The sequence below is a fragment of the Bos indicus genome, chromosome 23, assembly GCF_029378745.1.
Source record: "Bos indicus isolate NIAB-ARS_2022 breed Sahiwal x Tharparkar chromosome 23, NIAB-ARS_B.indTharparkar_mat_pri_1.0, whole genome shotgun sequence".
NCBI classification, from domain to species: Eukaryota; Metazoa; Chordata; class Mammalia; order Artiodactyla; family Bovidae; genus Bos; species Bos indicus.
The window spans coordinates 34,657,875-34,681,455 of NC_091782.1; the positions used below are offsets into that span (position 1 = coordinate 34,657,875).

Consider the following 23,581-nt stretch of genomic DNA (forward strand, 5'->3'; position numbering starts at 1 on the left):
ATCACATGATTCAACAATCCTACTCCTGGACATTCATTGGGAAAAGAGGAAAACTCTAATTCGAAAAGATCCATGCACCCCGGTGATCATTGCAGCACTACTGATAATAACCAAGATATGGACACAACCTCAATGTTCATCAAAAAGTGAATGGATAAATATGTGACATGGGTACACGATGGAATATTACTCAGCCATAAGAGAATGAGATCATACCATCTGCAGCAACATGGAAGGACTTACAGATTACAATACTAAGTGAAGTCAGACAGAGAAAGGCAAATATATGATATCACTTATATGTGGAATCGAAAAAAAGATACAAATGAATTTATTTACAAAATAAACTCACAGATATAGAAAACAAACTTATGGTAACCAAAGGGGGAGAGGGGAATAAATTAAGAGTTTGGGATTAACAGTACATAACTACTATGTATAACATAGATAAACAACAAGGACCTACTACTATAAAGCACAGGGAACTATATTCAACACCGTGTAATAACCTATAAGGAAAAGAATTTGAAAATTATATATATATATATATATATATATATATATAACTAAATCCCTTTGCTGTACAACTGAAACTAACACAACATTCTAAATCAACTATACTTCAACAAGAAATTCAAAACTATTGTTTTTAATGTAATATCTCTTAGTTTAAGTAAGAAATGTTCAAAACATTCTTTCTATGCATTGTGGTAGTAACACATCATGGTCAACAAAATGGAGTAGCCATCATGGTCAACAAAAGAGTCTGAAATGCAGTACTTGGATGCAATCTCAAAAATGACAGAATGATCTCTGTTCGTGTCCAAGGCAAACCATTCAATATCACGGTAATCCAAGCCTATTCCCCACCAGTAACACTGAAGAAGCTGAAGTTGAATGGTTCTATGAAGACCTATAAGACCTTTTAGAACTAACACCCCAAAAATATGTCATTTTCATTACAGGGGACTGGAATGCAAAAGTAGGAAGTCAGGAAGCACCTGGAATAACAGGCAAATTTGGCCTTGGAATACGGAATGAAGCAGGGCAAAGACTAATAGAGTTTTGCCAAGAGAACGCACTGGTCATAGCAAACACCCTCTTCCAACAACACAAGAGAAGACTCTACACATGGACATCACCAGATGGTCAACACTGAAATCAGGTTGATTATATTCTTTGCAGCCAAAGATGGAGACGCTCTATACAAACAGCAAAAACAAGACCAGGAGCTGACTGTGGCTCAGATCATGAACTCCTTATTGCCAAATTCAGACTTATATTGAAGAAAGTAGGGAAAACCACGAGACCATTCAGGTATGACCTAAATCAAATCCCTTATGATTATACAGTGGAAGTGAGAAATAGATTCAAGGGACTAGATCTGATAGAGTGCCTGATGAACTATGGACGGAAGTTCGTGACATTGTACAGGAGACAGGGATCAAGACCATCCCCATGGGAAAGAAATGCAAAAAAGTAAAATGGCTGTCTGAGAAGTCCTTACAAATAGCCATGAAAAGAAGAGAAGCGAAAAGCAAAGGAGAAAAGGAAAGATATAAGCATCTGAATGCAGAGTTCCAAAGAATAGCAAGAAGAGGTAAGAAAGCCTTCCTCAGCGATCAATGCAAAGAAATAGAAGAAAACAACAGAATGGGAAAGACTAGAGACCTCTTCAAGAAAATTAGAGATACAAAGGGATCATTTCATGCAAAGATGAGCTCGATAAATGACAGAAATGGTATGGACCTAACAGAAGCAGAAGATATTAAGAAGAGGTGGCAAGAATACACAGGAGAACTGTACAAGAAAGAGCTTCATGACCCAGATAATCATGATGGTGTGATCACTCACCTAGAACCAGACATCCTGGAATGTGAAGTCAAGTGGGCCTTAGAAAGCATCACTATGAACAAAGCTAGTGGAGATGATGGAATTCCAGTGGAGCTATTTCAAATCCTAAAAGATGATGCTGTGAAAGTGCTGCACTCAATATGCCAGCAAATTTGGAAAACTCAGCAGTGGCCACAGGACTGGAAAAGGTCAGTTTTCATTCCAATCCCAAAGAAAGGCAATGCCAAAGAACGCTCAAACTACCGCACAATTGCACTCATCTCATACGCTAGAAAAGTAATGCTCAAAATTCTCCAAGCCAGGCTTCAGCAATACGTGAACCGTGAACTTCCAGATGTTCAAGCTGGTTTTAGAAAAGGCAGAGGAACCAGAGACCAAATTGCCAACATCCGCTGGATCATGGAAAAAGCAAGAGAGTTCCAGAAAAGCAAGAGAGTTCTATTTCTGCTTTATTGACTATGCCAAAGCCTTTGACTGTGTGGATCACAATAAACTGTGGAAAATTCTGAAAGAGATGGGAATACCAGACCACCTGACCTGCCTCTTGAGAAACCTATATGCAGGTCAGGAAGCAACAGTTAGAACTGGACATGGAACAAAAGACTGGTTGAAAATAGGAAAAGGAGTACGTCAAGGCTGTATATTGTCACCCTGCTTATTTAACTTCTATGCAGAGTACATCATGAGAAACGCTGGGCTGGAAGAAGCACAAGCTAGAATCAAGATTGTTGGGAGAAATGTCAATAACCTCAGATATGCAGATGACACCACCCTTATGGCAGAAAGTGAAGAGGAACTAAAAAGCCTCTTGATGAAAGTGCAAGAGGAGAGTGAAAAAGTTGGCTTAAAGCTCAACATTCAGAAAACTAAGATCATGGCATCTGGTCCCATCACTTCATGGGAAATAGATGGGGAAACAGTGGAAACAGTGGCTGACTTTATTTTTTTGGGCTCCAAAATCACTGCAGATGGTGATTGCAGCCATGAAATTAAAAGACGCTTACTCCTTGGAAGGAAAGTTATGACCAACCTACATAGCATATTAAAAGCAGAGATATTACTTTGCCAACAAACGTCTGTATAGTCAAGGCTATGGTTTTTCCAGTGTTCATGTATGGATGTGAGAGTTGGACTGTGAAGAAAGCTGAGGGCCAAAGAATTGATGCTTTTGAACTGTGGTGCTGGAGAAGACTCTTGAGAGTCCCTTGGACTGCAAGGAGATCCAACCAGTCCATCCTAAAGGAAATCAGTCCTGAGTATTCATTGGAAAGACTCATGTTGAAGCTGAAACTCCAATACTTTGGCCACCTGATGAGAAGAGCTGACTCATTTGAAAAGACCCTGATGCTAGGAAAGATTGAAGGTGGGAGAAGAAGGGGACAACAGAGGATGAGATGGTTGGATGGCATCACCAACTCAGTGGACATGAGTTTAAGTAAACTCCAGGAGTTGATGATGGACAGTGAGGTCTGGCGTGCTGCAGTCCATGGGGTCGCAAAGAGTCGGACACAATTGAGCGACTGAACTGAAGTGGACTTCAAGGAGATCCAATCAGTCAATCCTAAAGATCAGTCCTGGGTGTTCATTGGACGGACTGATGCTAAAGCTGAAACTCCAATACTTTGGCCACCTCATGTGAAGAGTTGACTCATTGGAAAAGACCCTGATGCTGGGAAGGACTGGGGGCAGGAGGAGAAGGGGATGACAGAGGATGAGATGGCTAGATGGCATCACTGACTTGATGGCATGAGTTTGAGTGAACTCTGGGAGTTGGTGATGGACAGGAAGGGCTGGCATGCTGTGATTCATGGGGTACAAAGAGTTGTACACGACTGAGCAACTGAACTGAACTGATTCATTGTGGAGGATATACATATGCACGTGTTATTTATATTTCTTGCTCAGTCCACACATACGCTGGGGACGCATTGCCACTATATACATTATCTTGAAATAGTTTCATGCATTGCCACTTAGATTTCTAATTCTTCGTTCTCATATCTTTCCATTTGACTAACACTTTCCATGTGTCAGTAGTGCTTTGAGACTCTTTTACAGTGTTTTTCTATTAGATGTGGTGTTGCCTCATCTTGTAATTCATGCCAGAGAAAGGATATTTTCTACCTAGCTGCTCCTCTACAATATCATGGGCCATCTTGGCAAGATTCATCAATCTTTACTCTGATTTGAACTCAGGTCATTTGAGATTTCATTGAAAAGAAATTTACCTCTGATATCAAACATCATGTTGACTTTAATAAACAGAGAAGGTTCCTTTTCACAAGGCCATAAATCAATATGACAGTAAATATTCTGCTTCAAGAGACAGGCCTCAAGCAGCCCTCAAGGAGGGCTGTCTCTTGCAAATTAAAAGTATATACTTGTACATTAAGGCCACACTCTTACAACATCTTCACCTGAGTCTACTCTAAATAGACCAGATGAGATTGTAAAGAATGTTGTAGGCTGTCCTAAACAGCTATATAACAGGCTAGCTTATGCTCCAAATTGTTTCAGATATTTTAATTAATTCAGGCCCGCCTACTTGCCTGCCTTCATGAATAATTTAGTCTCAAGTCACCTGGATGGGAGAGTGAGGCAGGCCTTAGCATGGGGATGGGCAGCAGGCTAGTAGGAGCAAGGCCTCTGTGTCTGGGTGTGGTGATCTCACTAGCAGCCCAGTGCGGGGTCTCAGAGCCAATGAGGGGTGAGGAGAGCACCGACATGGGGATGTGGCAGTGGCCTCACACAGGCCGGTAGAGCCCTCATGGGTTTAGGAGGTTGTGGCTCAGCTGGTAAAGAATCTGCCTGCAATGCGGGAGACCTGGGTTTGATCCCTGGGTTGGGAAGATTCCTGGAGAAGGGAAAGGCTACCCACTCCAGTATTCTGGCCTGGAGAATTCCATGGACTATACAGTGGCAAAGAGTTGGACATGACTGAGCGACTTCCACTTTCACTTTCCATATGAGTCTGGGGAATTGTGGTCATAGCACCAATGGGAGATTAGTAGTGTAGCAGGGGTACTAGGGGAATAAGTAAATATTGGGTTGGCCAAAAAGTTCGTTTCAGTTTTTCCATAACATTTTACAGAAAACCCAAATGAACTTTTTGGCCAACTCAAAATATAGTATAATGGGAGCCAAGTTTCTCACTGTGGGAGAAGGGAGTTATAAATATGAAAAAGGGAGAAAACTAGAATGAACCTGTGCTATTGGATAGGACTTATAGTTAGTGTGAATGTATGGTTTTCAAAATACATTTGGCTATACCTAGAAATAAAGATGTCAGTGTGTATTCTATGAATGCACACATATATTCCTTAGCTTTGTCACTGAGAGGTCCTAGAAGCTGCAGCAATACCCTGAGACCTTTGAGCACGCTAGTGCCTAGACCTTGGTATTCAAATACCACTCTTCACTAAAATGAACCAGGGCTTCACAGGTAAGTGGCTGACTCCACAGCTGGGGCAGCTGTACAACAAGACTCTGGGACATCTTGTGCCAAAAAGTAAAGAAATGCTCAGAGAATGATGGGGTACATCGAAAGAGACACTAGAGCTATTTAAATGGGGCTTTTACCAGTGAAATCTGGGACAATTTGACCTTCAAAATAAATGATAGTAACAAGTTGTAACCCAAGAGTCCACACTACTATAAATAAGTAAGGAGAGAAAGTTTTCCTTACAGTAGAATTCCGACTAGTAAATGGAATGTTGGAATTGAAAAATCACCATTTGGCAACCACAGAAGTAATAATGAACTGAGCCAAGAAATGTCAATGAATGGTGAAACAACAGGTAAGAAAACTGATGTTTACATAGCCTCAGAGTATCTTCCTACAAAATATTTTGGCTTCTTCTCATTATATGGACGGGTTTTCTTTGCATGAAAATCAGTAGGGAAAAGTCAGGCATTCCCAAGGAACCAGTCTCATTCTTTGCTGAGAATCCCAGAGTCTCAGCCTGTGTATTTCCACCACTGAGAGTGAATTGCTGGGGATCACCATGGATAATAAAAAAGTGGATTTTATTTAGAAAAGGCAGAGGAACCAGAGATCAATTGCCAACATCCTCTGGATCATCAAAAAAGCAAGAGAGTTCCAGAAAAAACATCTACTTTTGCTTTATTGACTACGCCAAAGCCTTTGACTGTGTGGATCACCACAAACTGTGAAAAATTCTTCAAGAGATGGGAATATCAGACCACCTGACCTGCCTCTTGAGAAATTTGTATGCAGGGCAAGAAGCAACAGTTAGAACTGGACATGGAACAACAGATTGGTTCCAAATAGGAAAAGGAGTATGTCAAGGCTGTATATTGTCACCCTGCTTATCTAACTTCTATGCAGAGTACATCATGAGAAATGCTGGGCTGGAAGAAGCACAAGCTGGAATCAAGATTTCTGGGAGAAATATCAATAACCTCAGATATACAGATGACACCACCCTTACGGCAGAAAGCAAAGAACAAAAGAGCCTCTAGATGAAAGTGAAAGAGAAGAGTGAAAAAGTTGGCTTAAAACTCAACATTCAGAAAACTAAGATCATGGCATCTGGTTCCATCACTTCATGGCAAATAGATGGGGAAACAGTAGGAACAGTGACAGACTTTATTTTTTGGGGTTCCAAAATCACTGCAGATGGTGATTGTAGCCATAATATTAAAAGATGCTTGCTCCTTGGAAGAAAAGTTATGACCAACCTAGACAGCATATTAAAAAGGCAGAGACATTACTTTGCCAACAAAGGTCCATCTAGTCAAAGCTCTGGTTTTTCCAGTAGTCATGTATGGATGTGAGAGTTGGACTATGAAGAAAGCTGAGTGCTGAAAAATTGATGCATTTGAACCATTGGACTATAAGAAGATCCAACCAGTCCATCCTAAAGGAAATCAGTCCTGAATATTCATTGGAAGGACTGATGCTGAAGCTGAAACTCCAATACTTTGGCCACCTGATGTGAAGAACCGACTCATTGCAAAAGACCCTGATGCTGGGAAAGATTGAAGGTGGGAGAAGAAGGGGATGACAGAGGATGAGATGGTTGGATGGCATCACCAATGTGATGGACATGAGTTTGAGCAAGCTCCAGGAGTTGGTGATGGACAGGGAAGCCTGGCATGCTGCAATCCGTGGGGTCGAAAAGAGTCGGACATGACTGAGCGACTGAATTGAACTGAACTGACGATTGCTACTGCAATGATCCCACTGGAATTTATAGTCATGGCATGAGTGCTGGTAATTCCCATTATCTTAGTCCATTTGGGCTGCTATAACAAAAATACCACAATCTAGGTGGCTTGTGTGGTTTAGTTGCAAAGTCGCGTCTGACTCTTTGGGACTCTTGTAGCCCACCAGGCTCCTCTATCCATGGGATTTCCCAGATGAGAATACAGGAGTGGATTGCCATTTCCTTCACCAGGGGATCTTCCCGACCCAGGGATCAAACTCGTGTCTACTGCATTGCAAAAGGATTCTTTACCATGGCTTATAGACATCAGAAATGTATTTCTCATATTTCTTACAGTTTTAGACACTGCGAGGTCCAGGATCAAGGCACTGACAGATTTGGTGTCTGGTAAGTGCCCACTTCCTCACAGATGACTATCTTTTTGCTGTGTCTTTATATAGTAGAGGGGGCTTCCCAGGTGGCTCAGTGGTAAAGAATCCACATGCCAATGCAGGAGATGCAGGAGACTCGGGTTCAATTCCTGGGCTAGGAAGATCCCCTGGAGGAGGAAATGGCAACCCACTGACTCCAGTATTCTTGCCAGGATAATCCCATGAACTGAGGAGCCTGGTGTGCTAAGGTCCATGAGGTCACAAAGAGTAGGACACAACTGAGCACGTATGCATGCACATTGTTGAGGGGTTGAGAGAGGTCTGTGGGGGTCTCTTTTATAAGCATATTAATCCCAGTCACGAGGGCTCCATCCTCATGATCTAAGCACCTCCCAAAGGCCCCAACTCCTAACACCATCACGTTAGGTATTAAGTTTCAATGGTAAGAATTTTGAGGAGGACACAAATATTCAATCTACAGCACCCATTAAGAGACCATGTACTAAACAATTAAAATTATATTCCAGACCTTAGAGTCTAGCCCAGTCTAAGGGGTTCCAGGGATCTGAGCTGGTCCTTCAGGGTCATGTACCAGTCCTTCAGCAGGTCATTTAGTCTGACAGAAAAGGAATCTCCACAGAGATTAAAACTGGCCTTCAGGAAATACATGAGGTTCTAGAGCAGCATGGTCTGATAGAAATATAATACAGGCCTAAATCTGATACACAAGCATAATATGAAATTTCTTAAAAGCCACATTTCAGTATAGCAAAGGGACTCAACTCAGTGCTCTGTGGTGACCTAAATAGGAAGGAAATCTAAAAAAGAGGGGATGTATGAATACATATAATGATTCACTTAACTGTACAGTAGAAGCTAATACAACATCGTAAAGCAACTATACGCAGATAAAAATTAATTTAAAAAAAGAAATCCTGGGCCTCACCCTTGCCCTCCGTCCCTGCGCCTGTACCACGGAGGCTGTCCCCCCGACCAACCCGGCGCGCAACACATAGGCGACCCCTGCCCGTGCCCCGGCAGGCCCCGCCTTTCCAAATTTAAAGGGGGCGCAGCATTCACGCGTCCCGCCCCAGGTGCCCTCTCAAGTCTCCCCGCCCGAGCTGCCCAGCCGCTGAGGAACATGGCGAAGGTGGGGCAGGTCCTGAGCCTCGAGCCGCAGCACGAGCTCAAATTCCGAGGTCCCTTCACCGATGCTGTCACCACCAACCTGAAGCTTGGCAACCCGACAGATCGAAATGTGTGTTTTAAAGTGAAGACCACGGCACCACGTAGGTACTGCGTGAGGCCCAACAGCGGGATCATTGATGCAGGGGCCTCGATTAACGTATCTGTGATGTTACAGCCTTTCGATTATGATCCCAATGAGAAAAGTAAACACAAGTTTATGGTTCAGTCTATGTTTGCTCCAATTGACACTTCTGATATGGAAGCAGTATGGAAGGAGGCAAAACCGGAAGACCTTATGGATTCAAAACTTAGATGTGTGTTTGAATTGCCAGCAGAAAATGATAAACCATATGATGTAGAAATAAATAAAATTATACCCACAACTGCATCAAAGACAGAAACACCAAAGGTGTCTAAAGCTCTGAGTTCCTCCTTGGATGACACTGAAGTTAAGAAGGTGATCGAAGACTGTAAGAGGCTGCAGAGCGAAGTCCAGAGGCTGTGGGAGGAGGACAAGCAGTTCAAGGAGGAAGACGGACTTCGGATGAGGAAGACAGTGCAGAGCCACAGTCCCCGCTCCCGCGTCAGCCACGGCTAGGAAGGAGGAGGGCCTGAGCACCGGGCTGCTGGCGCTCGGCGTCCTCTTCTTCATCGTTGGCGTGATCATAGGGAAGACCGTCTTGTAGAGGCAGCATGCGAGACGGGGATTGGATTGATGGGTCCGCCATAGTGTGGGATTTAAATTTATCATAACCATGTGTAAAGAGGAATTAATGTATGATGACATCTCACAGGTCTTGCCTTTAAATTACCCCTCCCCACTTGTGTGCACCCGCGTGCACACATGCACACACACACACACACAAATAGAACATAATATAACAATCTTTTAGAAAGTTTAAAACGCATAGTAAATGATTGGGGCAAAGAGTGAACCTTATTAATGACAAGGGAAACCATGATTAAATGGTAATGGCATCTTGTAAATGTCATTTTAAGCGTCAGTTGCCTGGAAAATCCCATGGAAGGAGGAGCCTGGTAGGCTGCAGTCCATGGGGTCGCTGAGAGTCAGACAGGACTGAGCGACTTCACTTTCACTTTTCACTTTCATGCATTGGAGAAGGAAATGGCAACCCACTCCAGTGTTCTTTCCTGGAGAATCCCAGGGACGGGGGAGCCTGGTGGGCTGCTGTCTAAGGGGTCCCACAGAGTCGGACACGACTGAAGCAACTTAGCAGCAGCCTTGGTCCACGTTGCTGGATTTCCTCTCTGCAAACATAACACTCTTCCCTGTCTGTTGGTGCTGGCCTCTGGGAAGCTGGAGCCCACCCTGTCGATGTCCTTCCCCGCGCCACTCACTCACTCACTGCAGGCAGCCTCTCCATGCCCATCCCGGCCATCAGTTCCTGGGGACTGATGAACAGGGCCTGAAGGCACCAAGAATGGTGCTGTGGCAGCATCGGCTGCACTCATCAGCAGTGGGGAGTGTGTGTGGCTGATTGACTCGACGTTCTGGAAGTCAAAGTCATTGAATGCTGTTCTCTTCAAGGGACCAAGCTAGATAACTATTGGTTCATGTAGTGAGATTGAATTCAGAGATGGAATTCAGAGATGTTTAATGCATATTTAACTTACATAATGTGTTTCATCTCATGTCTTCTGTCACAAGATTATAATTAATTCTGTGGCCTAAACCCCACCCATGCTACTTAACACTGTGGAGTGAAGCTGGCGTTGCTGCCGAAGGTTCCGGGCTCTGTGAGCGCACACACACACACACTCACACACACACACAGAGGTGTGCTCGTGGGAACGTTGGAGAACAACTACCAGGAAATATCGTCTGCGTAGATAGGTAATAGGCACCATGGGGAGAGGACTCTTAGTAGCGGCAATCAGCTTGAGGTCACTGTCTAGTGGAAAGAGTAGCATGTCCCTGTGCTGTCTGTCTTTCTCTGCTCCTCACCACCACCCACACTTCAGCACCCATGCCCCAGTGCAGTCCTGACCTTCCCAGGCAGCCCTGACTTGGAATCAGGGCGAGAGAGGCAGGCAGCAGAGGGGCCGGGGAGAGGGAGCCAACTAGGTGGGGCCGGAGCATGGGGGGTGGTGCGGGAGGGGGTTCGAGAGGAACTTTGGATGAGCCGTCAAGTAGTGATGGAGAGCTTGACTGTGAATTAATTTTATGCCATAAAAGACCAATCCAATTCTGTTTGACTATGTAGCATCTTTAAAAGAAAAAATAAAATAAAGCCCCCAAGTTAAAAAGAAAGAAAGAAAGAAATCCTGATGTAAACTCTAAAGAGCCTCTCAAATGCAATCTCAAGGAGGTTTTAAAGAAGCCCACATTTAAAAAGTCAAAAGAAATAGGTGAAATTAACTACAATAATCTATTTCATTTCACCCAATATATGCCACATATCATCATTTCAACATGTAATCAATATAAAGTTATTAATGAAATATTTATATTTCATGTTTATACTATATATTCACAATCTGGAGATATTTTAAACTAACAGCACATCTTGGTTTGGACTAACCATATTTCAGAGACAGGGAAGCATTTTCTCTTTGACAAATTATTTTCTGATGCCCAACACGTTGTCAGGCTCTCCCCACCCAGCTGAGGATGCGTGGGGCTCTGCGTTTTCTGGCAGACTGGAGGGCACCAGCCTTCCCCATCCATCAGCAGCAGAACAACACACAGGTCCTTTGGAAGGCGGCATTCCAGCTCAGTGCATATTTCAGGGCTGCTGTTGAGATGGTAATCGGAGTTCTTGTCCACAGAGTGGAAGAACAGAATCCACAAACATGCAGACACTCATGGTAGCAAGCAAATAGGATTTATTAAAGAGGAAGAAAGTACAAAGCTCCCAGCATAGACACTGAGAGGGGGTAAAGAGTCCCCTGGACTAGCCATATTTCAAGGTCCAATAGCCACGCCTGCCTACCTTTGCTATTGTTCAGTCACTCAGTCCTGTCCAGTGCTTTGCCAGGCCTCCTGGTCCTTCACTATCTCCTGGAGTTTGTGCAGACTCATGTCCATGGAGTCCATGGGGTCGCAAAGAGTCGGACACAACTGAGCATGTGTGCACTGCAGCTGACCCATTGACTGGGTCTTCAGGCACTGTTCACAGTAGCAATGCAGTTCTTGGCACGCCTCTTCTGGGCAGAGTCAGACTATTTTTTGTGCTCCCTGAAGCAAGATTTTGTGTACTGACAGCAGACTTTGCTGGTGGTCTTTCTTAAGCTCCTTCAAGCAAAGATCCCCTCCTCTAGGACTTCACAGACACACTCACTAGCAGTTCCCTTTAAGGGAACCCACCAAAAATATTCTCTAGGATTGAGAGAAAGCCATCCTTGTGGGTTAGAACATCTCCTATGGGAGTTGGATTTTGGCAAGTCATGAGATGAGCTAAAGTGATTTCAGTGAAGCAGCAGTAGCGAAATCAAACATAATTCAATGATAGAAAAACAAGAGACAGATGAGTGTGGCATGTGAGAAAGAGCTTGTTTGTTATTTTGGAAATAACATCTGGCTTAGGTTCCAAGGGCTCTCATAGACACAGTAGATTTTGTTGCTCCATAAACTTTGAAGCAAAATATTTTATTCTGGGTCCCATGCACCCTTAGAGAGGTTCAGAGATGGGTTTCTGGGGACCTCAGATCCCTTGAAATTATAAGCAAAATGCTGTATTTCCATGTTGGGAGAGACAGATACAGGAGCACATTAACTACAGAAGACAGAGAATCATGTTTTACGGGATTTGGAGTCATCAAGTAGAAAGTCAGAGAAAGAATTGTCACTTAATCGAAGCCAGGAGGAAGCTTGGGGCTTCTGAATGAATCCTGTCACTTTCCAGCACAGAGAATCAAATTATTTGGCCAAGCAGGGATTTTTCACCAGGTACTTATTGCCTGAAATACAGAAATACAAGATTTAGGGACTCTAGATGGCCCAAAAACTTAGGAGAAATAAGGTACCCTGAACCACGTCAAGTGGGCCTTAGGAAGCATCACTACAAACAAAGCTAGTGGAGGTGATGGAATTCCAGTTGAGCTATTTCAAACCCTAAAAGATGATGCTGTGAAAGTGCTGTACTCAATATGCCAGCAAATTTGGAAAACTCAGCAGTGGCCACAGGACTGGAAAAGGTCAGTTTTCATTCCAATCCCAAAGAAAGGCAATGCCAAAGAATGCTCAAACTACCACACAATTGCACTCATTTCACACACTAGTAAAGTAATGCTTAAAATTCTCCAAGCCGGGCTTCAGCAATACATGAACTGTGAACTTCCAGATGTTCAAGCTGGTTTTAGAAAAGGCAGAGGAACCAGAGACCAAATTGCCAACATCTGCTTGATCATCAAAAAGCAAGAGAGTTCCAGAAAAACATCTATTTCTGCTTTATTGACTATGCCAAAGCCTTTGGCTGTGTGGATCACAATCAACTGTGGAAAATTCTGAAAGAGATGGGAATACCAGACCACCTGACCTGCCTCTTGAGAAACCTATATGCAGGTCAGGAAGCAACAGTTAGAACTGGACATGGAACAAAAGACTGGTTCCAAATAGGAAAAGGAGTATGTCAAGGCTGTATATTGTCACCCTGCTTATTTAACTTCTATGCAGAGTACATCATGAGAAACGCTGGGCTGGAAGAAGCACAAGCTGGAATCAAGATTGCTGGGAGAAATATCAATAACCTCTGATATGCAGATGACACTACCCTTATGGCAGAAAGTGAAGAGGAACTAAAAAGCCTCTTGATGAAAGTGAAAGAGGAGAGTGAAAAAGTTGGCTTAAAACTCAACATTCAGAAAACTAAGATCATGGCATCTGGTCCCATTACTTCATGGAAAATAGATGGGGAAACAGTGGAAACAGTGTCAGACTTTATTTTTTGGGGCTTCAAAATCACTGCAGATGTTGACTGCAGCCTTGAAATTAAAAGACACTTACTTCGTGGAATGAAAGTTATGACCAACCTAAACAGCATATTAAAAAGCAGAGATGTTACTTTGTCAACAAAGGTCCATCTAGTCAAGGCTATGGTTTTTCCATTGGTCATGTATGGATGTGAGAGTTGGACTATAAAGAAAGCTGAGCGCAGAAGAATTGATGCTTTTGAATTGTGGTGTTGGAGAAGACTCCTGAGAGTCCCTTGGACTGCAAGAAGATCCAACCAGTCCATCCTAAAGAAGATCAGTCCTGGGTGTTCATTGGAAGGACTGATGTTGCAGCTGAAACTCCAGTACTTTGGCCACCTGATGCGAAGAGCTAACTCATTTGAAAAGACTCTGATGCTGGGAAAGATTGAGGGCAGGAGGAGAAGGGGACAACAGAGGATGAGATGGTTGGATGGCATCACTGACTCAATGGACATGAGTTTGGGTGGACTCCAGGAGTTGGTGATGGACAGGGAGGCCTGGCGTGCTGCAGTTCATGGGGTCGCAAAGAATCGGACATGACTGAGCGACTGAACTGAACCACAGAAAATCCACTTGAAGGCTTGAAACCTTCTCTGATTACTCTAAGTGGACGTGATCTTTCCTTCTTTGCTCCTCTGGAGCACCTGACTAGTATCTGACTCAGAGCTCTAGACTAATACCATTATAATGTAATTATAATATTTGTTCAACCTTGAAGAAACTTTTGCATTGCTCTGTGCATGTGAGTGCTCATTTGTGTCTGACTATTTTTGACCCCATGGACTATAGCCCTCCAGGCTTCTCTGTCCATAGAATTTCCCAGTAAGAATACTGGAGGGGGTTGCCATTTCCTCCAGGGGTATCTTCCTGACCCAGGGATCAAACCCGCGTCTCCTGTGTCTCTGGGCATTGTCAGGTGGGCTCTTTACCACTGCACCACCTCTACCTTGGCACTACTGCCACTATGGATGGGATACTTTGCCACTGGGGCTGTTTCATGCGTGGTAGGCGGTTTAGCAGCATCCCTGACCTCTACACACTAGATGCCAGCAGCTTCATTCCCCGTCCCCACCCCCACCTGCAGCTTCGACTGTCAAAATTGCCTCCAGACATGACCAAATGTCTGGTGGTGGGTTGGAAAGAAAAATTACCCTCAGCTGCCTCATTCTGAGGGTATGTTAATACATACCATGCTTCTAGATGGAACATTGCAAGGGCCACACCTTGCAAAGCTCCAGGCGAGAACAGTTCCTAGCTTTGCATGCTTAATATATCTGATAAATAAACGGTCAGTCAGTGTTCCGGGATCCTGCAGGCCACATCACACTTTCGGAATAAACAGTGGGTTAATGTTTTCAAAAGAGAAAATAAAAAGGAAACATTTCATTCCACTGTGCTTTTAGACACTCCTGAGTTCCGCACAGGAATGAGTTAAGCCTTTTCTTTTTTTGAGGAGTAAAATACAGGTTGTCAACTTCTCTGGGGTGATATGGAAGAATACAATTAGAATCTTACCCAAATGAAGTTTTCTTTTTGCCTCACACAATGTATTCCATTCAGAGTACCTCACAAAGAGAACATTTCCCCCTACTTCCTTCATATTCTTTTAACTGGGAGTTTCAAAAGGGCCCAAGGCTCACTGTAAATTTTTTAAAAATTGTCCCTCTGAAGAGTTACCACCTAAAATAAGCATGCTGGAACATGATTTTTAAAAATCCACTCTCATCCCTGGCCAACCCCTACAAGTTAAAATGTGCCCTTTAAAAGTATTTCAAGTAAAGCTGGTGACCCCTCCAAATTTTCTTTCTTTTCCATTCCCACTCACAGTGTCTTATGTAATTTTTATAGGATGTACATATGCAAGGAATATCAATAGAGGAAATACATTTCAAGCCAAATCGTAGATACAGGCAAATTAATTCCATACCATTTCAACCTTATGATCTCAGCTAGATGGAAATAATACAGTGGTTTCTCAGGAGATCGGGCTGGGGGTGCAGGGTTGGAAGAAACTGCTGGATGTGGCTTGGATGGGCTGGTAGCAAGGTTTTAGTAGAGGTTTTTATAAGAAGTCCCACCCAGCCCACTAGGAGAGCAGGGCTGAGACACCATCCTAAGGGATGATGGAATGAGAGAATCTTCAGTTCATGTCAGCGGAGCCTCTGTCAGAGAGGCCAGACCCTGCAGAAGGGCTGGGATCTAAGACAGGCCCAAATGGAGCCCTGCAGGCTCTAGCAGGTGGTTTCCATCTATTTTAAACAAACTTTTATTTTAGAATAATTTAAAACTGCAAAGGGAGAGAGTTCTCCTATACTTCTCACCCATTTCCCCTCACTGTTGACATCTTACATTACCATGGTGTTGGGCTGCCACGCACCCCCACCCCCCCTACCCCAGGCCTACAAGCCCTGTACTTGCCCAACTTCAAGACCAAAGACAGAGCCCAGAGTGAAAATCAGAGACATCACTGGTTTAGTGGATGGAGGAGCTTACACGTCCAAAGCAAAGTCCTGGAGCAATACCCCATTGTGTGTAGCAGATGGCTGGACAGGACGTGGTAGTAGTCTTGGAGTGGGGTGATGGGGGGAGGTTACCAGTTATGGGGGGAACTGACGTCATCTTGGCTCATCAGTTACCAGAGAAACCAGCAGAGGGGCACGCCCCTCACCACCCCTTTGATAAGCATAGTGAAGAGCTCTGATCTAAAGCTAGAATAGCCATTAGCTGGGACAAGGGCAAGTGTGTAGAAAGGTCAGTCAAGTGAATGGAGTGTCGGTGAAGCAGGTGCTGGTTGGGCAGGGGATGTACAGAGAGCAAAAGGACAGCCATCTTGGGTGGTCTGACCCTACATATAGAGTATTTGTCAAAACTAAGAAACTGACATTGGTTTATTATCTGTTTATTTTTAACTAAGAGGTTTAACTATTTCCTTTACTATAAAAACATTCAACACACTTTTGAGGTTTCAGATGTCTGAGGGGTACAGGCCAGTGGCTCCCTCAAGGATATAGAAAAGGCAGTCAATTAGATGCTCCTGTCATATCCATCTTAAAGAATGAGCTCCAGGGATTCCCTGGTGGTCCAGTGGCTAAGATTCAGAGCCCCCCAGTGGAGGGGGCCCAGATTTGCTCCCTGGTCAGGGAACTAGACCCCACATGCAGCAACTAAACTCCTGAGCACCACAGCTAAGACCTGGTACAGTCAAATAAATAAGTTAAAACAACAACAACAACAAAAAAGAACTCCATAGCAAGCCTTGTTCCCCAGCATTTGAGGCAGGTCCTTCCGTCCCTGAGCATTTTCAGTAATATGTCTGGAGGGGTATTTAGGGTCTCAGAGGGCATTCCCATCATGCAGGATGGTGGGGAGGGCCGGGCCATCTCCCCAGCATTCTAGCCATGGAGTTCCTTTGTGGGGGTAGAGTTAAAATCTGAAGACTGGAGCTCTTGGGGCCTCCATGTGGTCATCCCAAGGTCCTGGTGGAAGCATGTTTTTTTCCACCTATTTGGGAAAATCCAGGGTCTAGCTTAAGACCCAGATCTTTAGAGATCAGCTCTGGGGCTCTTGGAGCCTTAAGGGCAGGATCCAGGGTAGAGGCTCCTGCTCATCCCTTTTAGAACGGTCAGGAATCTAGGATCTTTTTTAGAGGGGATGCTCTTGTTTACTTGTTATGAAATATAAGCCCTGCCCATGGGTTGTTTGTCTCTCAGCCATCTGGGGAAGTTGCTGACAAGCAGATCCTTAACCCCAGAGTCAGTGGCTGTGGAATGGGTCCTAAATATTTGTGTGTCTAACAACCTCCCCAGATGATTCTGATTTAAGTAGGTGCTTAAGTGGGTTTATGCTGTTTGACTAGTCTGTGTGCATTCTGGGCACTAGAATTCCAACTACTGTCCGCTAAGCAGGTCATGATTCTCACTGGCCAGGAAGGGGGTGGGCGCTCCTTAATTCAGGATTTCATAAATTTTATGTTACTGCCATTCACTGACAGTAACCAAACATATATCATGGGAGGAGAACTAGGTACAATTTCCTAAACTCTTAACTCAAGCATGACTGTATGTATCACAAATTCCATGCAGCACATTCTAGCAATAAATACTTATTCTCCACTATATGCAGTCAAGGTAATTGTTCTGTCCTGGGTTGGGTTCCTGGATTTCTGTTGGTTTCCAGGATCTTTCTGTATTTTGAGAAGGCCACTTCATCCTCTCCTGGCTTATAGAGTTTCTGCTAAGAAATCTGCATACAGCCTAATTGGGGTTCCTTTGTGGGTTATCACCCTTTTCCCCAGCTGCCTTTAACATTCATTCTTGGTCATTGACTTTTGACAGTTTTGATATAATTTGTCTTGGAGAAGGTCTTTTTTGCATTGAGGTAACTAGTTCTTTTAGCTTCATGAACTTACATATCCTGTTCCTTCTCTAGGTTTGGGAGGTCCTCAGTGATTATTTCTTTAAATAAATTCTCTGCACCCTTTTCCCGCTCATCTCTGAGTACCTATTATCCTAATACTGCCCTAAAAGAGTTGGATCATTCCCGTAGAATTTCCTTACTTTTTAAGATCTCAGTTCTCTTTCCCCTTCTACCTGTATCATTTTTAGATTTCTATCTTTGAGCTTTCCAGTTCTCTCTTCCATATCATCTGCTCTGTTTCCAAAACTTTCTAATGCATTTTTCATCTTGTTGAGTTCTTCAACTCCAGAATTTCTGTTGGTTCTGTTTTAGTTTCAATCACTTTGGTAAAGTAGTTCTTCTGTTCATTAATTTCATTCCTGCACTCACAGAACTGCCTTCCTGAGTTTTCTTGTAGTTTGTTGAGTTTCTTCATGACAGCTATTTTGAATTCCCAGATAGATCACAACATTCTGTGACCTTAAGTTTGGTTTCTGGAAGATCATCATTTTCTTTTTTGTTATATACTCTTACTGTGGTTCTTCATGATGCTTGATGAGTTGTTTCTCTGCCAGCACATTTGAAGTAGTGAATACCTTTGTTTTGTTTTGTTTTGTTTTTTGGCCACACTGCACAGTTTGTGGAATCTTACTTCTCCAACCCAGGCCTCAGCAGTAAAAGCACGCTTCAGTCGTGTCCCACTCTTTGCGACCCTATGGACCATAGCCCTCCAGGCTCCTCTGTCCATGGGATTCTCCAGGCAAGAATACTAGAGTTCGTTGCCATTTCCTCCTCCAGGGGGATCATCTTGACCCAGGGTTCAAACCTGCATCTCTTACATTTTATGTTGTTGTTGTTGAAATTTCAACAGCTTTATTCCCCTCACTTCTACACATTTTGTGGTTTGTATAAAAAGATTTATTGCGTTTTTTCCTTGTAATTGAAAATTGACAGACATAAAGCCTAGTGATGCCAAAGGGATGTGATGTACATGTGACGGGCTACTGTTTGTGCCTGTCTGTATGAAATGACACTCATTTTAGAGAACTTTTCCCTTTCTTTCTTAACAGGAAGAGAAAATGATGTGTTTTTCCTGCTAGACCACAGTGAATTGACTTGTTTTTTTTGTTGTTGTTGTTGTTTTTGTTTTAATTAATTTATTTATTTTAATTGGAGGCTAATTACTTTACAATATTGTAGTTCTTTTTGCCATACATTCACATGAATCAGCCATAGTTGTACATGTGTTCCCCATCCTGAACTCCCTACCCACCTCCCTCCCCATCCCATCCCTCAGGGTCCTCCCAGTGCACCAGCCCTGAGTGCCCTGTCTCATGCATCGAACCTGGACTGGTGATCTATTTCACATATGATAATAAACATGTTTCAATGCTATTCTCTCAAATCATCCCACCCTCACCTCCCAGAGAGTCCAAAAGTCTGTTCTTTACATCTGTGTCTCTTTTGCTGTCTCGCCTATAGGGTCATCATTACCATCTTTCTAAATGTTTCTTGCATTGGCAGGCAGGTTCTTCACCAGTAGTGGTGAAGATTTTTTTTTTTTTTTTTAACATTGCTGCTGCTGCTAAGTCGCTTCAGTCGTGTCGACTCTGTGCAACCCCATAGATGGCAGCCCACCAGGCTCCCCCGTCCCTGGGATTTTCAAGGCAAGAACATTGGAGTGGGTTGCCGTTTCCTTCTCCAATGGATGAAAGTGAAAAGTGAAAGTGAAGTCGCTCAGCCGTGTCTGACTCTCAGCGATCCCATGGACTGCAGCCTTCCAGGCTCCTCCATCCGTGGGATTTTTCCAGGCAAGAGTACTGGAGTGGGGTGCCATTAGAGGCCTTTATTTTCCAGTAGGTGGTGCTACAGCACAAGTTCTGTCTTCCTCTTATCTGCGCAGCCTCCTTATAATCGAGAGTCTACACTTCCCACGGTCCACCACCTGTCAGAAGTGTGCCCTCCTCATCGCTGCTTGTATCTCCAGAGTCGTTGGTGCTCTGCTGCTCCTGGTATCATTGGCTTTACCACCTAGAGTACCAGGGTGGTGGTGCTTCTCCTGGGTCCAGGGTCTCTTGGCTCTGCTTTCTTGATTGATAACTATGGTGTGTGTTTGTGTGTCTAGGGCAATACTGCCCGGTAGAATTTTCTGCAATAATAAAATGCTCTATATCTGTACACTTCAATAAAGCAGTCACATGTGACAACTGAACACTTTAAGGGTGGCTGGTGCAACTGGAGAACTGAATTTTTTTTATTTTATTAAAGTTTCATTAATTTACATTTAAACAGACACACTGGCTATGGCTACCATCCTGGAGAGCATGGGGCTTTAGAACAGGTATGAAAACGTTGTCATTTAGTTCTTCTGGCAGTTTCTTGGATTCATTTTCTTGAACATATTGCAAGATGGAACTTTTTTTACCCTAAATTGCCGGGGACCAGCCCCGGCTGATCCAGGGTATTCTAAGGAGAGACGGCGTAGGCGAAGATCAGGCGACAATTGCTTAATTAAATGTTAATTAAGGATATAAAGAGTAATAGAATGAGGATAGCTCAGTAAAATTCAGTGAAGAAAAGAGGCTGAAATAAGGATAGCTCAGTGAGGAAATTCAGTGGAGAAAAGAGGCTGAAATAAGGATAGCTCAGTGAGGAAATTCAGTGGAGAAAAGAGGCTGAATAATTCAGCCAGAAGGTAAGAGAAAGAATGACATGGTGAGACCAAGTTTCGGTAAACAAGGCCCGCACTTTGTTTTCCAAAGTAGTTTTTATACCTTAAGTTATGCATAGAGGATAATGGGGGAAGGGGTAGAGTCAGGCAGCAAGCCAGGCTTTCTTCCTGCAAACTTAGCATATGCAAAAGTTAGGTGATTTGCATCATCTTCTGGCCCGGAGGCCTGTTAACATTTTAAGACCTTTTCTTCAGAAAACTTATTTTTCTCTAAAGGTGATTGGTCAGGAGCCACCCTCCAAAAGCATTAGATAAAGTTGCATTCCTACAGGGCAAAGGTGTGGTGGGCTATAACAAGAAAAAGAATTAACTCAAGGGTCCCAGGTTACAAACATTAAAGCTACTACTTACACCAATTATATTAATCAATACACTGCCAGGGACACAGCAGGTAAGGGATATGGAAACTTAGCAGCAAACATTGGCCCAACAAGTGAAAATCCCTTCACCAATACAATTTCTAATCAATCTTTTAACTATTCAAAAGAATCTGTGTTTACACAGTTTAGAACATCTCCTGCCTCTCACAGTTGGGAGGCTCTGAACAATCACATGTGGCCGGAAAAACCTATTCAGGCAGGCTAGAGGATTTCCAAAGGAGTTTGTAGGTTAAACACTGTCACACCCAGGAATTATTAACTGGAGCTGTAAGCTAACTCTTTTTTCAGAGAGGTAGTGGGGGACAGCCCCCCGTAAAGTCAGACGTGTAGGTGAAAGCACAAAGCAGAAAGTAGGCAGACTCTGGTTTTGGGGGTAGATTGCTCGAGAATTTCCAGGGAGACTCCTGAGGCTTGATCCCGCCTTTGCGTATGCCAAGCCTCCTTCCTCATGACCTTTGCCAGAGGCAGTGAAATGCTACTGTAGTCAAATGAATGAAAGCTGAATAAGGACAGACCTTTCCCCAAAAAAGAGTCATGTATCTACAGGGAAGGAAAATCTGGTCTAACAAACCAGGTACATTTTACACCTGGTAGCTCTACTGTGTTTCACTGCTAATGTTCATCTAAGTGAACTGATTGATTTTCCTGTTAGGATGTAGTGCAAACACAATCTGAATGTTTTTTGAAGCTGAAGCCTACCAGAGCTAATAAAAAGGACACCATTTGTATTTCAATGATCCTGATGGGTTATGATAAATGGCTGCATAACACATTCCAAATAGAATTTATATAGCACAGTGCTTCCAGTTTTCTTTCTTGTCAAGCAGCTACTTTACCTTCTATTAAATTATCCAAATACAGTTTCATTTTTATAACATTATTTCTCCTGTCTCTGAACACTTGCATTTGCTGTCTCACAAAATCACCTTCTCTCTATGTATTGTAATTTGGGTTCCATACCTACTTTGTGTCCTTGCAGTTTTAGAATAGTATTCTCAAGAATATCCTCAACAGGGGATTTCCCTGGTGGTCCAGGGGCTAAGAATCTGCACTCCCAATGCAGGGGGCCTGGGTTCGATCCCTGGTCAGGGAACTAGATCCCACGTACCGCAACTAAACTCAATACTCAACACGCCACCATGAAGATTCCATGTGCTGCAATTAAGATGGTGCAACCAAATAAATAAATAATAAAAATAAATATTAGAAAATAATATTCTCGATCCCCTTTCCTAATGCTTATTGGGTTCCACAAACTTTTCCTTTCTTTTTCACACAATCCACTTTATGACTCAAGTGTAGTCAAATTCAATTCAACGCACTCCTTTCCCATCAACTAATGAGCAACATAAGAATCCTTCTGGGTGCTGGTTGAACTGCAGCCCCTCAGATGCCAAGGCCAACATTTAAGCTATAAAGAAGAGCAGCCCATGGAGAAGGCCAGAGGAAAGGTCAGAAAATGAAAGACGATACCAAGAAAGTTATCAGTGGTTCCTCCTGTGGAAGAGACGTCCTGTAAGCTAAGCACTGAGAATGTTCTCCACGAGGACGTCATCTACAACCTTGGTTAGAACATTTCCAGAGAGCACAGGATTGAGAAGTTAACAGAAGATGGTGAAGCTGCCATCACAAACATAGACCATATCTCCAAAAGACTGGATAAGGAGAGAAGGAGAACGAGGAAAGGAGCTACAAAGGGCTCAGGGAGAAGAGGCTTTTGTTTTGTTTTGTTTTGTTTTTTTAATTTTATTTTATTTTTAAACTTTACATAATTGTATTAGTTTTGCCAAATATCAAAATGAATCCGCCACAGGTATACATGTGCTCCCCATTCTGAACCCTCCCCTCTCCCCCCTCCCCACACCATCCCTCTGGGCCGTCCCAGTGCACCAGCCCCAAGCATCCAGCATTGTGCATTGAACCTGGACCGGCAGCTCGCCTCCTGCATAATATTCTACATGTTTCAATGTCATTCTCCCAAATCTTCCCACCCTCTCCCTCTCCCACAGAGTCCATAAGACTGTTCTATACATCAGTGTCTCTTTTGCTGTCTCGTACACCGAGTTATTGTTACCATCTTTCTAAATTCCATATATATGCGTTAGTATACTGTATTGGTGTTTTCCCTTCTGGCTTACTTCACTCTGTATAATAGGCTCCAGTTTCATCCACCTCATTAGAACTGATTCAAATGTATTCTTTTTAATGGCTGAGTAATACTCCATTGTGTATATGTACCACAGCTTTCTTATCCATTCATCTGCTGATGGACATCTAGGTTGCTTCCATGTCCTGGCTATTATAAACAGTGCTGTGATGAACATTGGGGTACATGTGTCTCTTTCCCTTCGGGTTTCCTCAGTGTGTATGCCCAGCAGTGGGATTGCTGGATCATAAGGCAGTTCTATTGCCAGTTTTTTAAGGAATCTCTATACTGTTCTCCATAGTGGCTGTACTAGTTTGCATTCCCACCAACAGTGTAAGAGGGCTCCCTTTTCTCCACACCCTCTCTAGCATTTATTATTTGTAGACTTTTGG

The 23,581-nt window shown here is 43.4% G+C and overlaps 1 protein-coding gene across 1 annotated transcript in view; it reads left to right on the forward strand.

The window, feature by feature from the left end:
• Nucleotides 1–22,911, forward strand: part of LOC109576737 (vesicle-associated membrane protein-associated protein B-like) — a 174,623-nt gene extending 151,712 nt beyond the window's left edge. The window contains exon 3 of the mRNA XM_070777605.1: nt 966–22,911. Within this exon, the coding sequence (XP_070633706.1) occupies nt 8,556–9,200 (645 nt within the window). The 5' untranslated portion in view covers nt 966–8,555 and the 3' untranslated portion in view covers nt 9,201–22,911. The remainder of the gene's footprint in view (nt 1–965) is intronic.
• Nucleotides 22,912–23,581: the final 670 nt, after the last annotated feature.